At 48.1% G+C, this 15,795-nt stretch overlaps 1 protein-coding gene across 1 annotated transcript in view; it reads left to right on the top strand.

The window, feature by feature from the left end:
* PIGU (phosphatidylinositol glycan anchor biosynthesis, class U) overlaps window positions 1–15,795 on the top strand; it is a 91,565-nt gene that overhangs the window by 63,746 nt on the left and 12,024 nt on the right. Inside the window, exons 9-11 of the mRNA XM_010854876.1 lie at window positions 966–1,109; window positions 4,633–4,757; window positions 11,895–12,037. Coding sequence (XP_010853178.1) covers window positions 966–1,109; window positions 4,633–4,757; window positions 11,895–12,037 — 412 coding nt within the window. The remainder of the gene's footprint in view (window positions 1–965; window positions 1,110–4,632; window positions 4,758–11,894; window positions 12,038–15,795) is intronic.

Here is a 15,795-nt window from a genome sequence, read left to right as displayed (position 1 = left end):
GGAATGATACTAAAGCTGAAACTCCAGTACTTTGGCTACCTCATGCGAAGAGTTGACTCATTGGAAAAGACTCTGATGCTGGGAGGGATTGGGGGCAGGAGGAGAAGGGGACGACAGAGGATGAGATGGCTGGATGGCATCACTGACTCAATGGACGTGAGTCTGAGTGAACTCCGAGAGTTCGTGATGGACAGGGAGGGAGGCCTGGCGTGCTGCGATTCATGGGGTCGCAAAGAGTTGGACACGACTGAGCGACTGAACTGAATTGACATCCGTTTCAACCCCATATGTATGTTTTTAATGTTATGTAAGATTTTTAGAACAGCCAGAATTGTAACCCATCTTTATCTTATATCACCATACAAAAAGTTTTCCAGCTAAACCCCATTTCTCCAGCAAGGTCTGGGATCATTGTTAGAACCTGGCAGTGGTTCCTTGGACCCCTGGAAGTCTCACTTCTGTGTGAGGAACTCAGTCCTCTGGCTCCTGCTGTATGCATCTGGAGAAAGAATGGGCAGTAACAGGATCTTTGAGCTTTTCCCCTAGACAAATCCTTCGAATGCTCAAAATAGGTTAGAGGAACATATTTCAAACCCATTCCTCTTTTGTGACAGCGCTAGGTATCTCCTGGTTTTGAGCATACGTATCTGGGGCAGGAAAAGAAGGGGCTGGTCTTTTGCTTTCTAGCATGAATTCCTGCCTTGTTTCAGATCTCTGCTGCATGCCAGAGTTTGGCTCAGGTGATCCTTTTTATGGGTTATTTGTCTCTGGGTCTCTGCCCCTTGCTTTTGTTAATTACCTATATCCGGGGTGCCCAGAGAGCCCCTCACATCCTGATCTCTTTGGAGACAGAGTCTTCCTTGACTGCCTAGCAGTGACCAAAACCTTCAGGAGAAAAGCAGGTCAAAGCAGGTTGTTTCTAACTTGGTTCTGTTTTTTCTCTCCCTTTGTTTTCTTCATTCCAGACTTTCTGTTCCAGATCTCACCCCGAACATTGGCCTTTTCTGGTACTTTTTTGCAGAGATGTTTGAGCACTTCAGCCTCTTCTTTGTGTGTGTGTTTCAGATCAACGTCTTCTTCTACACCATCCCTTTAGCTATAAAGCTAAAGTAAGTAGTTGGACCTACTGAGTTTTTGTCCCCGGAGTCATTTGTAGCTTTATAGATGTCCTTCTCACTCGGGCATCTGCTATTGGGTTTGAGGCATTTATGCCCAGGGAACCTCACCCTGAGTTGCTTCAGTGACTGTGCCCTGCAGCAGAGTGACACACACGGTGCCAGCTGTAGGGGCAGTGCTTTGGAGCCCCATATGCCCCTGGCCTCACTTTGGGGTACTTGAACCCACATTGCCACTGAGCCCAGTTACTGTTTTATTTGTGTGTATATATCACAATTTATTTTATTCTATATCTTTTTTCATTTTTAAAAAATATATTTTAATTGAAAGGTATTTGCTTTATGATATTGTGTTGGTTTCTGCCATACATCAACATTAATCAGCCATAGGTCTACATATGTGCCCTCACTATTGAACCTCCCGGCCACCTCCCCAGTCACTGTTTTAGACAAGAGCAGGATTGGGGTGGGGACGATATCCTTGGAAAAAGAGGATCTTGCTGGGAGTCCTCTAGCTGTGTCCCAGGGGGCTCAGGAGGTGTTAGTTGGGGGGCTGGTCACCTGCAGCTCTGATCAACTTCCCTCCAATGGATTGCCTATGGCATACCCTTCTGCAGAGTAAGAGAGCTAACATATGTTGTCCATCCCACCTTTTTGAGTTATATTCATGCCTAACCCTTCAAGCAACTCTTGGAGGTAGGCGTTATGTTACTGTCACTTCCGTTTGCTAGTCGAGGAAATTGCTGTTTAGAGAGGTGAAATTATTTTCCCAGAGTCACACAGCCAGTTAGCAATGGAGCTGGGGTTACCAGGTTTGTTCGGCCCCAGAATTTATGCTCAGACCTCTGCACCTTGCCAAGCTCCTGAGATCACACATAGTATTAAATAGCTCCTGGAAATAGTTCTGTTATCCTAGCTTCAGAGAGGGGCAAACAGGCACCAGTCAGCATAGATACAGCTGGGTGGTCCAGGGAGGTAGAGGGCTGGATTTAGATTTCAAGAGCTTGAGTTCTTTGCTCTGACCTTCCATTCATTCTCCATGGCAGTGAACCAAGGCACACGGTTCCCTGTCTGTAAAGCTCAGAGCTGATGTTCCCTTCTTATAACGTGGCCTTGGCCTGGCATCCGACAGAAAAAGCCTCCTTTCTTGGCCTGACAGGCTCCAGAATTCTGGCAGCCTTCCTCAGCCAGGCTCTCCAGCTGTCTGTGGTCCATATGTCCTACCCGCGTTCTGGTCAGGCCTGGGTCTGGGCTGAAAGAAGCAGGGAACCCGGCACACCTGTCCTCACGCGTGTAGCCTGTTCTCTAGCACCTCCTATTGTCGGCTTGTGAAAGGCCACAGATAGCTCCTGGGGGCCACCGCCATCTTGTGACACCCCCCCGAACCCCCACCAAGGGCCACAGAGCTGTGGGAACAGAAGGTGTGAAGATACCTGACCTCCCTCTCGGCTGCCCTCTTGTGTCTGGATCGAGTTCCACTCCAGCCCCTGCAGTGCCAGCTTTGTGAGAACAGGGCCACCGGTCACTGCTCCCCAGGGGCTCTTGCAGGAGGTTCTGGTGTCCGTATTTGTTTTTATATATTTATGTATTTATTACTTTTGCCTCTGCTGGGTCTCTGTTGCTGTACAGGCTTTTCTTTATTTGTGGCGAGTGGGGGCTACACTCCAGTTAGGATGCGCTAGCTTGTCATTGCGGTGGTCTCTTGCTGCGGAGCACAGGCTCTAGGCACACGGGCTTCAATAGTTGTGGCTGGGGGGCTCAGTAGTTGCGGCTCTCTGGCTTTAGAGTGTGGACTCAGTAGTTGTGTCGCACGGGCTTAGGTGCGCTGCAGCATGTGGAATCATCCTAGACAAGGGATTGAACCCCTGTCCCCTGTGTTGGCAGGTGGATCCTTTACCACTGAGCTACCAGGGAAGTCTCAATGTTGTGTGGGTTTTGTTTTGTTTTGTTTTTTAAAGAAACTCTTTATTTGGTATTGGAGTAGAGCCAACTAACAATTTTGCGATAGTTTCAGGTGAACAGCAAAGGGACTCAGCCATACATTCACCATGTCTTTTGGTACCACCTTGTCATTAGCCTTTTCCTGGAAATGGTGCAGCTGTTACCAGCTACCTAAAAAGCCCAAACCAATGACTTGGATGAGCCGTAGGAAAATGCTCACTGAGATAGCCACACCCTTCCTAGAGATTACAAGACTGCGTGAGTTTGCAGTCAGAAACTTTGACTCAGAAACTTTTTAGCTAAGTTTCTGAGTCATTTGCCTCATAGTAGTATTTGGGTGTGTACAAATTTGTCTCCACATCTCAGATTTACATCCATTGAGTGACCTGACCTTGGATCTACAAGGCAAGAATGCCGTTAACCTGAAGACACCCTCCTGAGCTGGGCGTTAACCTGAAGACACCCTTCTGGGTCCTGTGCAGAAGTGGGCCATGTGCGCGTTGCTCAGACCTGAGGAGGCTGCACATCTGGCTTCTTCCTGGCAGATTCTCTTCTGCACTCAGTCAGCTCTTGGAGGAGCACTGGAGGCTGAGTTCTGTCTCAGCCTTCCTGATCAGAGCTGGTCCTGCTGGGCACTCGGGAGAATAGCACCGGTGGTGCTTAGGCGCTCTGGAGACAAGCCACTCCATCACTTTCGAACTCTCTTATGTTCTCTGAACCTGATTTCCTCATCCACAAAGTGCAGTGACAGCATTGCCTCCTTCCAGGTGCGAGGTAGTGAGGATCGTGTGTGATGATGCAGGAAAAGATGCCTAGCACAGAACTGAGCACAAGTGAAGGTTCAGGAAATGGCAGCCAGTCTTACTGGTTTAAGGGGACTAGAGCTCTAGTTCCAGCCCCTCCCTCCCCAATTAAATTTCATTTTTATTTATTTGGCTGCATTAGGTCTTAGTTGCAGCATGCAAACTCTTAGTCATGGCTTGTGGGATCTAGTTTGGGAGCACAGAGCCTTAGCACTGGACCGCCAGAAAATTCCCCAGTTCCAGCCTTTAAGAGCAAAAAGCTGCATGCAGCCATTTCTGGAAAGGAGCTCATCACAGCTAAAGATCTGTAGTCCCCACTGACCCTGTTGTCAGAGAAAACAAGCATCAGCCAGGAGGTACTTCCTGCCCTGGTCCAGTGTCAGGGGCCTCTGGCAAGGGTGCTGCCTAATTACTCTGACAAGTCATTTAAACCCAGTAATAGAGGCCGCTGACTTCATTTGTTTTCCTCCTCTGGGCTCCTGGGGGAAGGCCCGGAGCTGCAGGGGGTGGGGGTTGATGGGAAGTGTCTCTGTGGGCTGTGTCTCTAGTGTGTGCTAGGTTCTTCTCACTACCTGTGGGTATCTTTGGGTCCCTGCAGTTTTTTGCCCTCCTGCTGGGCCTGGCCCTGTGTTTTGTGGGTGGTGGAGCCTGCCCTGCGTAAAGTCCCCTGGAGAGTGTATTTGGGTTTCAGGGCTGGGGTGAGGAGACTCTGGGGTGGGCCTGGTCCCTGACTGACCTCTGCATCTCTCTCTCTCTGCCCCGCCTCGCCCCAGGGAGCACCCTATCTTCTTCATGTTCATCCAGATCGCCATCATCGCCATCTTCAAGTCCTACCCGACGGTGGGGGATGTGGCCCTCTACATGGCCTTCTTCCCCGTGTGGAACCATCTCTACAGATGTGAGTACCCCCACCTCGCACCCTCTGGCACAGGTTTGTGTCATCTCGCCCTGGATGAAAATAGCTGGTGGTTAGGAATGGACAGGCATTTTTTGGACACCTGCTGTGCCAGCAGTGACATGAAGCACAATATCTGCCCCTCGGTGCTACACACAAATGGTAATAATAAAAATAACCAGCATTTATTGAGCGCTGACTGTACCTGGTTGCTGTGGTTCTAAGAATGTTACGTGCATCAGCTCATTTTATCTTCACACCAGACTTTGAGGAAAAGTATCCCCGTTTGCAGATGAGAAAACTAGGGCACAGAAAAATAGCGTCGCTTGTTCAAGGGCGCAAGACTGGTAAGTAGAAGGGCTGGCATTGGCATCCAAATGCAGGAGCCTCCAGCCAGCACTGCCCAGTAGGGCTTTCTGTGATGGTAGACATGCCCTGTATCTGCCCAGTCCGATAGAGTAACCACGAGTGTGACTGGGGAGCTGAATTTTTAATCTAATTTAAAGAAGCCACACACGGCTAGTGCTGTCATCTGGACAGTGTGGCTTTGAGCCATTTCCCCGTGCTGCACCGTAGACGTCCTGCCTGCTGCGAGACCCGTTCAAGCTCTTCCTCCAAAGTCGGCCTAGTGCCGACCAGTTGTTCTTTCTAGTATTTCCTGCTGTTGCCCTGAGTCAGGCTCTGTGTCCCCTGGGTTCTTTACACTGTTTGTGGGCTCCCTAAGAGTAGCCTCATGACTCACCCCTGTGTCCCCAGCACCCAGGATTACACCTGATGACACACAGAACAACATAACAAATGTTCAAATGTTTGTGGATGGGGTTTTTTTTTAATAGTTTTTATTGGAGTTTAGTTGATTTATAATATTGTGTTAGTTTCAGGTATATAGCAAAGTGGATCAATTATACATACACATACATCCACTCCTTTTTTAGATTCTTTTCCTATACAGGCTATTAGAGAGCTCCCGGTGCTGTACAGTAGGTCCTTATTAGTTATCTATTTTATATATGGTAGTGTTATGTATCGGAGAAGGCAATGGCACCCCACTCCAGTACTCTTGCCTGGAAAATCCCATGGACGGAGGAGCCTGGTAGGTTGCAGTCCATGGGGTCTCGAAGAGTCGGACACGACTGAGCGACTTCACTTTCAGTTTTCACTTTCATGCATTGGAGAAGGAAATGGCAACCCACTCCAGTGTTCTTGCCTGGAGAGTCCCAGGGACGGGGGAGCCTGTTCGGCTGCCATCTCTGGGGTCTCGCAGAGTCGGACATGACTGAAGCGACTTAGCAGTAGTAGTAGTGTTGTGTATATGTCAGTCCCAATCTCTGTGTATGGGATTTTTGGACCTCCCTAATAAAGAGGCAGTGCCAGTGGCCCAATACCACCTGATTCTCTAAAACAGGAAGGGAGCTGCAGAACTTTCCTTGCACAGCAATAAACCTGGGGAGGACAGGCCTCAGAGGAAATGTCTTTATTGTTGTTTTGGGGCTGCTGAGTATCAAGCAGGAAGTGAAACTGACCAGCTGCTGGAAAGAAACCTGTCTATAGGAGTGGGCCTCTGAGCAAAGGTAAACAGGTGAGTGGGCAGGACAAGCAGGACTGCTCCTCCAGGTGGGGCAGTGACCAGTCAAGCAGATCAGAAGCAGGAAGTAGCATCTTCTGCTTGTGGCATCCTCATTGAACAGACAAGAATCACCCAGTTCACCCAGTAGAGGGGTCTCAGAGTCAGCCTGGGGCCCCTTGGCAAGTCCCAAAGGCACAGAACATGTGAACATACCCTAGTTTGTGATGGGATGAGTCTGGGGACGTTGGTCCTCTTTCCCCTAAGATGGAGTTGCTCTGGCAGGCTCTCCCACAGAGGGTGTCTCCCTCAGGTGAGATCTTTCATCCCATATTGCTAAACAGAGTCTGGAGCCAGACAGTCTTGAGTCTGAATTCTGGCTTTCCCATTACTAGCAAGTCGTTTAACTTTTCTGAGTCTCCCGTTTTTTCATCTGTCAGAATATCTTTCAGGGGTGTTTGAGGTCTGAGAAAGAATAAATGTAAATAGCCCCACTGTTGTTATTAGTAGTATTAATTACACAGGGAGGTCTCCTGCATAGTTTCATGATCAAAGCTTCAGGCTTGATAACCAGAGTTACTCAGAGTCATTGAAATAAACATATTTTTCAAAACTTGAACTATTTTATGCCCTCTGGGGTGATGATGCACAAAAAATAAGGATGGGGTTTCCGGAAACCTGGATGAGCTAATAGATGCTGTTGTTGGCTCACTGGGCGAGTTGAGCTTGTCTGAAGGGCCCGCAGACAGCGTTGGCTGCCAGGCGCAGCTCCTGCAGTAGAGAACGCTCAGACTTGGCCTGTCTGTTTTGGGCAAGACAACTATGAGTCATTCTGTTTGTCCAGGGCATCTTCAGCCTGGTCGTGTGGATGTGTGAGTGGAGACCTTGTGAGGTCTTTACACCTAGGTTGAATATACTCAGACTTCTAATGTGTTTAAGAATTCGGTTTAGACATGAGTTACCAGTGTCAGCATGCCTGCTCACACATTCGCTGTTTTGTTTTCCTATCCTGCTTAGTAGGGAAGAGAGGCACATGGGCCCTCCCCCGAGTGCAGGTCCCAGATGCTGGGACTCTGCGGAACTTGGGGCCAGGATGAGTCACACAGACACACAAGCGTGGTGTTAGGGAACAGCCTGCTGGCAGGGCCCATGCCAGCCTGCAGTGGTCGAGCTCAAAGAGCCAGTTACCAAAGGGCTGGATTTTGTGTGTATGTGTCCTTCATGTTTTCTTTTTTAGTATTAATTATTATATACAGATAAAGGAATATTGATTTTAAAATATGCATTTGTTATTTAAAAAATATACAATAAATTTCCATGTGCCCAGCACCTAGTTTAAGAAAAGAAACAGCACCATGAGCTTTGAAGTCCCTAAGTCCCTTCTGTGCCCCTCCTGATGGGACTGGATTCTTCCAGTGGAATTTTATTTCTCAATACCTGAGGCTCAGAGAGGGAAAGTGACTTGCCTGAGGTTTCAGTTTGTCAGTGATGGAGCCAGAGATCAGAGGAAGTCACCCAGGGAACTTGGTGGGAAATCTGATTCCATCTGGCCCAGCACGGCGGATGAAGGGTCACCTGGTCACCTCTGACATCTCCAACACACCGTGGTGCTGGAACAGGCTGTCCTGTGCCCTGGGTCCCTGGCTCTATCTGCTCTGGCGTATAGCTGGAATCCTCAGGCCAGTCAGCCAGCAAGAGTGAGTAGCAGCTCCGAAGTCCTGCAAAGGTCACCACAGGCCAGAAGCCAGTTGGATGTGGTGACCGTTCCTCAGGGCACAGGGGAAGCATTGTCACAGCTTTTTGCGATTGCCCCCAGGAGGCGCGTGTGAACCTCTCTCAGTCTACGCACTTGGTCACCTCCTTGTCACCCGTTCTAAAATACAGAGTGACTGGAGACATGGAGCAAAGACCCACCTGGACTGTCAGACCACAGGAGTTTTATTTTAGGAATACTGTGTATTCTTTTCAGCAAAATAATTACCCAGAAATCAGAAAGAACCACTGAAGGACTTCCCTAGTGATCCATTAGCTATGAATCCAGCTTCCAGTGCAAGGGACAGAGGTTTGATTCTTGGTAGGGGAACTAGGATCCACATACCTCAGGCCTACCGAGCCCAAGCACCTCAACTAGAGAGAAACGTATTTGCTGCAGTGAAGACCCAATGAAGAAAAAGAAATAATTAAAAAAAAAAAACCTCTGAAAGTATTAAGAGTGTTTTGTTTTATTTTTTAAAGAAAGAACCATTGAGAAAAGTATGTAAATAGTGATGAAGTGGAGGAATGGTAAATAGATGTATCCTGGGCTTCCCTTTACCAGGCTCAGCTGGTAAAGAATCCACCTACAATGCAGGAGGCCTGGGTTCAATCCCTGTGTTGGGAAGATCCCCTGGAAAAGGAAAAGGCTCCCCACTCCAGTATTCTGGTCTGGAGAATTCCATGGACTGTCTAGTCCATAGGATTGCAAAGAGTCAGACACAACTGCGTGATCTTCACTCACTTCATCTCTTTTCTTGAGGTTGTAACTTTGTTTAATAATAACTCTCAGTGCAGACATCTTTCTCCCCAGACTTCTGTTTCTGCGAGTAAGACTGAGGCCTCTTAGAGTTCTCCAAGAGGCTTGAGTCAGGGCTTTGATTTCTCAGCTTTGAAAACCCAGAAATGTGGAAATTGCAGATCAGAAGAGGGCACCTTGCAAGCCCTCCAAGCCAGTGTTTCCAAATCATGGGATTTCAGGGACTACTAGCATTTAAAAAAAAATCCTGGTGACAGAGTTCCCAACTTTTTATTTTACTGAAGACACTAAAACAGTCAACTACTGGCCATTTGTCTCTATTTTATAAAAGAAAGGACTTTTTAAACAGCAGCCAGCAGCAAGACACCTGTAATTACTCAATAAAGAATGAAGCTTAAGTTGAAAACATTCAGCTCTAACAAGATCTCTGAACTACCTTGGCCTGGTTATTCTCACTGTGACACTGACAAGTGAAGTCTCTGCTGCAGACCAGCACAGGCCTCTTATGGGGCAGAGGTCTGCCACTGTAACCCAGTGGCTCACAGCTTTGGCTGCATATTGGAATCACCAGGGAAGCTTGTAGAAACAGATATGGATGCCTGGGCCCCACCCCTGGGGCTCCCTAGGTGAGCTCATTTTACAACCAGAATTGAGAACCTTGGCTGTAATCCAGTCCCCTTTCCAACGCCTGAACCCCCAGTATAGCATTTCAGCCAAGTCATTGTACAGCTGAGATAAGAGGCCTTAAGGTTCAGGAGTTTCCCCATCTCTTAAATATCTCTGAACTCTGACTTTGGAGAAGGGATTTCCTGAAGGTCAGGATCAGAGAGAGGAGGGGAACCTCTATTGACTGAGTGCCTGCGGAGAATCAGACCTAAGCTTTTATTAATCACTCAGTTTTTTTTTTAAGGTATTCTAGTTAATTAATTTTAAATGATATTTATTTTATTTAAAAATACAATAAAATAGGACTCTCTCTCCCGCGTGCGTGCATTCTTTTCTTTCTCTCTCTCTCACTTTCCTGCTATCTTCTAAATAAAATAGAGCTGTAACACTGAAAAAAAAAATACAATAAAATATAAAGAAACAAAAATGGCATATAATCCTGCTGTCAGATATCTACTGTTGAATTAAAAGGGGGGAAAAATCACAATGGTAGGTCAGTGGCCCCCAGCTTTTTTGGCACTAGGGACTGGTTTCATGGAAGACAATTTTTCCATAGATGGAGTGGGGAGGGATGGTTTAGGTTATATAATATAATATAGAATATATATATAATATAATATAGAATATATAAGATATGTATTCTGTATTATATATAGAATATATAAATTGCATATTATATAAATAAATATAATAATGCATTACATTATTGTGCACTTTATTTCTATTATATCAGCTCCACCTCAGCTCATCAGGCATTAGATCCCAGAGTCTGGAGACCCCTGTGTTAGACAGAATAATGCCCCCTCCTTGCTCCCGACAAATATGTCACCTCATCATCCCCAGAACTTGTGACTAGATCACCTTACATGACAGATGGCCTGCAGATGGGGAGAGTATCCTAGATTATCCAGGTGGGCCCAATGTAATCACAGGTGCTCTTAAGAGCAGAAGTAGGCAGGCGGGTACATGGGCGGTCTCTACGCACCACTCAGCTTTGCTGTGAACCTAAAACTGCTCTAAAAACTAAAGTCCGTTAAAAAAAAAAAAAGTGGAAGAGGGAGGCAGAAGAGGAGGTCATAATGATACGACATGAGAAGGACTCAATCCGACATTGCTGGTTGAGGATGGGAGTCCTGAGCCAGAAATGCCGACAGCCTCCGGGTGCTGCGAAGGCCAGCAAGTGGATTCTCCCCTAGAGCCACCAGAGCCTGTGGACTTCCGTCCTCCCGGACTGTAAGACAATGCATTATATTGTTTAAGCCACTAAATTTGTGATCATTTGTTACCATAGCAATAGAAAACACACAGTAATACATCCTTGCTAGCTTTTCCACAACTTGTTTAATTCATGGAACACTCCATGAAGTAGGCATTTTAGCCCTATTTTAGAGATGGGGAAGCTGAGATTCTGAGAAACTTGCTGGCAGAGCAGGAATTGTTTTTAAAATTATTTGTTTGGCTTCATTGGTCTCACTGCAGCTTGCCGGATTTTCATGTGGTGCATGGGGGGCTTCTAAAAGCAGTGCGCGGGCTTGTGGGATCCTAGTTCCCCAGCCATGGAGTGAATATGCATTCCCTGTATTGCAGGGCATATTCCTAACCACTGGACCACCAGGAAAGTCCCTAGGAATTTTAACCCAGGTCTCTCTGAGGCCTGTGCCCCACTCTCAGGCTGCCTTACCCCAGTGGAACTCTGCCTGCTGGCCTGCCCGCAGACCACTGTGTGTAGCCGGTCCTCCCAGGGGCTTCGGGGGAGCTTCTCCCTGGTGAGATTCTGGTTCCCTCAGGGAGTAGGGGGATGATGGTAAAGAGGGAGGGTATCAAAGAGAGATCATCTAAGGAAGAGTGAGGGACATTTGAAAAGCAAGGCAGGGGACCTAAGATATGAACTGAGGAGAATGGAAAATGTGTTTCCTAAGACCTGGGCTGTGGCACCCTAGAGACACTGAGGGGTTGGTGCTGCCATTCGTATCTATGATCCACAGAGGTCAGAAAGCACCCTGCTTGGGGCCAGGAGAGGAGTTACTCACGGACACCCTGGGATTGGGGGTTTAAGGGCAGTGTCTTGCTGAAGTTCCCCCGCCTCTTGCAGTGCCCAGAGGCATTCACAGCTTTACTGCCTGTAGCCAGTTGAGCCCAGTTGGAGGTAGAGTCCAAGTCTAGTACCTCCCATGGAAGGAGGCAGAAGGAGCCATTGCCAAGGATCTGAGGTTGTGTCTTGTGTGTGTGTGTTGGGGTGGGGAAGCAGGGGCATTCTGCCTTTGAGCTCCACCAAGCTTTTCCTGGGCCTCTCTGTGCTGGGGGCCATCACCGCAAGGGACCCAAAGAGAGTCAGCGCCAGGCTAATGGTGACCATGTGTCTTTGCAGTCCTGCTAATGGTGACCATCTTCTTTGCAGTTCTGCGAAACATATTTGTCCTCGCCTGTATCATCATCATCTGCTCCCTGCTCTTCCCTGTCCTGTGGCATCTCTGGATTTACGCAGGAAGTGCCAACTCCAACTTCTTTTATGCCATCACACTGACCTTCAACATTGGGCAGGTAAGAGTTAAGGACAGCCCAGCAACAGGGATTCATTTTGCAGCCTCAAACATTCTACCTGGGCCCTGGGTTCTGCCAACAGGTGTTTGGACGTGAACGAGGGGCAGTTCTTCCCCTCAAGTAGCTCGAGGTTCTGTAGAGAAGGTAGGGCAGTAAGAGCAGTGGGGGAAGCTGAACTTGGCTAACGTTTATTGCATTGAATTCTCACAGCAAGCCTGTGAGACAGTGATCCCTGTTTTACAAATGGGAACCAAGGCTCACAGAGATTGTCGATTGCCCAAGGTCATTGGAGGAGCCAGGAACCAAGTTCGGGGAAGGCTTGGTATATTGCTGATCCTGCTCACGGCACCAGTTATCTCACTGTATCTCACTGTGCTAACTATTAGTTGAACCCAGGATAGGCAAGGCGCAAGCTAAGAGGGTGGAAGAAGAGGGGAGGAGCTGTAGGAACTGCAGATGCATTTATTCTCTTCTGGCTGGTGCAGCAGACTCAGCAGCAGCCATAACATCACATAACCCACTGGCTTTCCAGGTGGGGCTTATATGTAGTTACAGAACAGAAGGAGCCCATGGCCACGCAAGTACCTCGTGATGCACATGAGCAGTGCTGTAAGTGATCTCAACTGTTACATAATCATTATTTACAAAACGTGGGGCAAGAGCGAGAGACCATGGGGTGAGAGCCTGACCGCACCATCCTGGCTAGTGTGCTCTTCCCCTATGCTCTGCTTTCCTTCGCTTCCTGGACTGCGGTCCCCAGGGTGAGAGCGGTTTGTGAGGGTGGGGAGGGGAGACTTTGCGGACTTTGGAGCAGCAGGAGCAAAGGCAGAGTCCTTAGGAGAGAAGTAGTTTAGCCAGAGAGGAGGCCGAGAGGCCATCCTAGAATGAGAAGGACCAGCATGGAACTCCGACCTGGAGACAGCCTCTCCCTTGGGGCCATGGAGCAGTGGTTCTCTGCATCAGAGTCACTGCAGGAAGCTTGTTAAAAAAAAATGCAGATTCCTTGTTAAGGTGTTTTTAAGTCCTGTGTTTATGCTACAGCTGTCACAATTACATGGCTTTGATTTTTTTAAAGCAGATTCCCTGATCCCACTCCCAGAGGTGTTGATTGGATTTTGTTTTTTTTAAAAATATCTCTCTATTTGGCTGCACCAGGATCTTTAGTTGTGGCACTCAGGATCTAGTTCCCTGATCAGGGATCGCACCTAGGCCCCTTGCATTGATTGGGAGCGCGGAGTCTTAGCCACCGGACTGCCAGGAAGTCCTTGGATTTTGTATTTTTAACAAGTTCTCCAGCGATTCTGTTGCAGGTTGTCCTAGCACACTTCTCTGAGGGTCCCTCGTTCACCATGCTGTGTTCCCTCAGATCAGCTGTGTCCTAATTGTCAAGGTCTTATGAGAATCACTTGTGCCGTTCACCATTTCAATTGCAATTGGCACAGCATGGCATTTCCTGTGCATAATGGACGAATGGGAAGCACGGCTCGCTAGAGAGACCAGTGATGCCAGTGAATAATCCCCACGGAGACTTTTTGTCTCCAAGGTTAGCTGCTGGGAAAGAAGAAGGGAGTTAGGGCTCTTGCAATGAGTGATGGGTCTGGTATTTCCTGCATGGATGTTTTTGGACAACTCATGTCCAGCCTGGCTATTTATCTTAGTTTGTGCACAGCAGGAAGAGAGATGGAGAGCCCTGTAGGCTGGATGGGAGCAAGCCAGGGAATCTGTTCTGCCTGTCACACACGCAGGTTACTGTTGGTGGATACTCAGCATCTCCTGCCTCTGTCCACACAAACAGAAATCTGCAGGCTGCAAATTTCTTGAAGTACCTTGAAGAAATTCAAAAAGTTGTTCTGGCTCTTCTCTCTTGCTAAAATCTCCTTCCTTTTCCTTTGAAAGTGATGACTGGCATGGGGCCTGCCCTGGGCCTCTGGGGGGCTTGGCAAGCTCCACTGAAATAGTCCACAGCTTGTTGTCAGGTCGTCAGGTCACTGTGGGTCAGGAATACAGTTGCAGTGGTATGAAGTATCCATGGAACTTTCCAGATAACAGCTTTCTGTCCTGTGGCTGTCTTTATGAGAAAACGGTGTCTGAAAATGTTATGGGAAATGTCTACAAGTCGTCAGGTGCCGCGAAGCCAGGAGAAACTGAATTGTTGGAAAAAGGAGGAAGTGGTTAGAGGTAGGAACCAAGGCCAGCTGGATGAAGAGTGTTAGAGGCTGAGCTATGGAGAAACACTAGGTTGATCTCTTGGCATTGAACTTTATCTTAAAAAAAAAAAAAAAAAAAAACTCTTTAAAATGCATTTTTAATCATATGAGTGAATTCATTACTGCCGGGGAAAAGAAGACAAAATAGAAGCATATGAGATGTAAAGTAAAGCCTGCGTCTCCTCTTGTCCTGTGGCAGATGTGATTGTTAGAATCAGTTTGGTGTGTGTCTTTGCAAGCTTCCTCTGTGTGTTAAGAGACTTATAGCTCTAAGTCCACATGCAAACGTAAAGACATCCCACGCTGAGTACTGTTCTTTAACTGGCTGTTTTTCCACTTGATAATTTTACCTTGAGATCACTTTTTTTTTTTTACGGCTCCGTGATAACCCATTCTGTGGCAGGATGTCCTGTGATTTATGTGACTAATAGGCCGCTACTGATGGACATTGACGTTGCTTCTGGTGATTCGATGTTATAAATGGAAGAACCCTGCGTATCTCCTCACATCCTCTTGCGCACACATGCCAGTATTTTCTAGGATAGATTCCAGGTGATGGGATTTACTGGGTCAGAGGGCGTAAGCATTATATGTTTTGGCAGATTTTGCCAAGTTGCCCTTCAGACAGGTCATGCCAGCCTCCAGGCCTCCTGGCAGTGGGCCAGGTGTCTTGAAGCTGGCCGTTTGTTCAGGCATCCAGCATGCCTGTTTCGTCGACCTCCTTGGTCTGGGCTTTGTGCTCTGAGCCAGAGACAGGTCTGTTGGGTCAAATGCTTCCTGGGACTGCTGGCTCCGGGTTTTGTTGTTGCTGCCGCCACTGGATCACTCAAGGGGCATATCAGAGGGGGCACTTACTCACCAAGGCAGTCCTTAGAGTCACATTCTTGTCCCAGAGCATGAACTGAGCTACAAGAGCGCCCCTTATTGTGAGGGTCTGCCTCCCCTGCCCTCCAGCCTGTTGGGAGCCGCAAAGTGCAAATGGACATTTAGAAGTTCATAGCAGTTAATGGTCACCTCCCCAGAGAGATCTTCTGTGAGGTTTCCCTGCCCCGCGGTCTCTGTCTTGGCATTCTGCGTGTTCCCTTCATAGCACTTACCCAGTTTATAACTCTACATAATTTACCTGCTTCTCCCTCTGCCTCTCCCACCAGCCTGTGAGCTTCACGAAGGCAGAAATCTACCTCCTACCCACTGCAGGGTCCCCAGCTACCCAGTCAGTGCTTGGCACAGGGCAGTTGTTTAGCAGATGTTTGTGGGATGATTGAACCAAAGAGAGCCAGGGAGAACATCATGTGATTAATGGCCAGATGTGCAGAGTATAACCACTGTAGGAATCCAAAGAGAGCAAGATCAACTTTCCTGTTGAGTGGTCAGGGAAAGCCTTAGGGGACAAGAGTGGGGGCTGGGCCTTCCAGACTCAGAAGGAAGGGGAGGTGGGCGGAGTGGGGGCCAGGTCACCCCCACTGGCTAAGGTCGAGGGGTGGCAGCTCTGTCCCGCTCTTGCCAGATCCTGGTCTCAATGGCCGGTGAAGCCCCTTCATGTTGTCCACA

The sequence above is a fragment of the Bison bison genome, unplaced genomic scaffold (assembly GCF_000754665.1).
Source record: "Bison bison bison isolate TAMUID 2011002044 unplaced genomic scaffold, Bison_UMD1.0 scf7180017864352, whole genome shotgun sequence".
NCBI lineage: Eukaryota > Metazoa > Chordata > Mammalia > Artiodactyla > Bovidae > Bison > Bison bison.
Note: the sequence above shows the minus strand (reverse complement) of the source record. Positions and strands in the feature narration are given on the sequence as shown.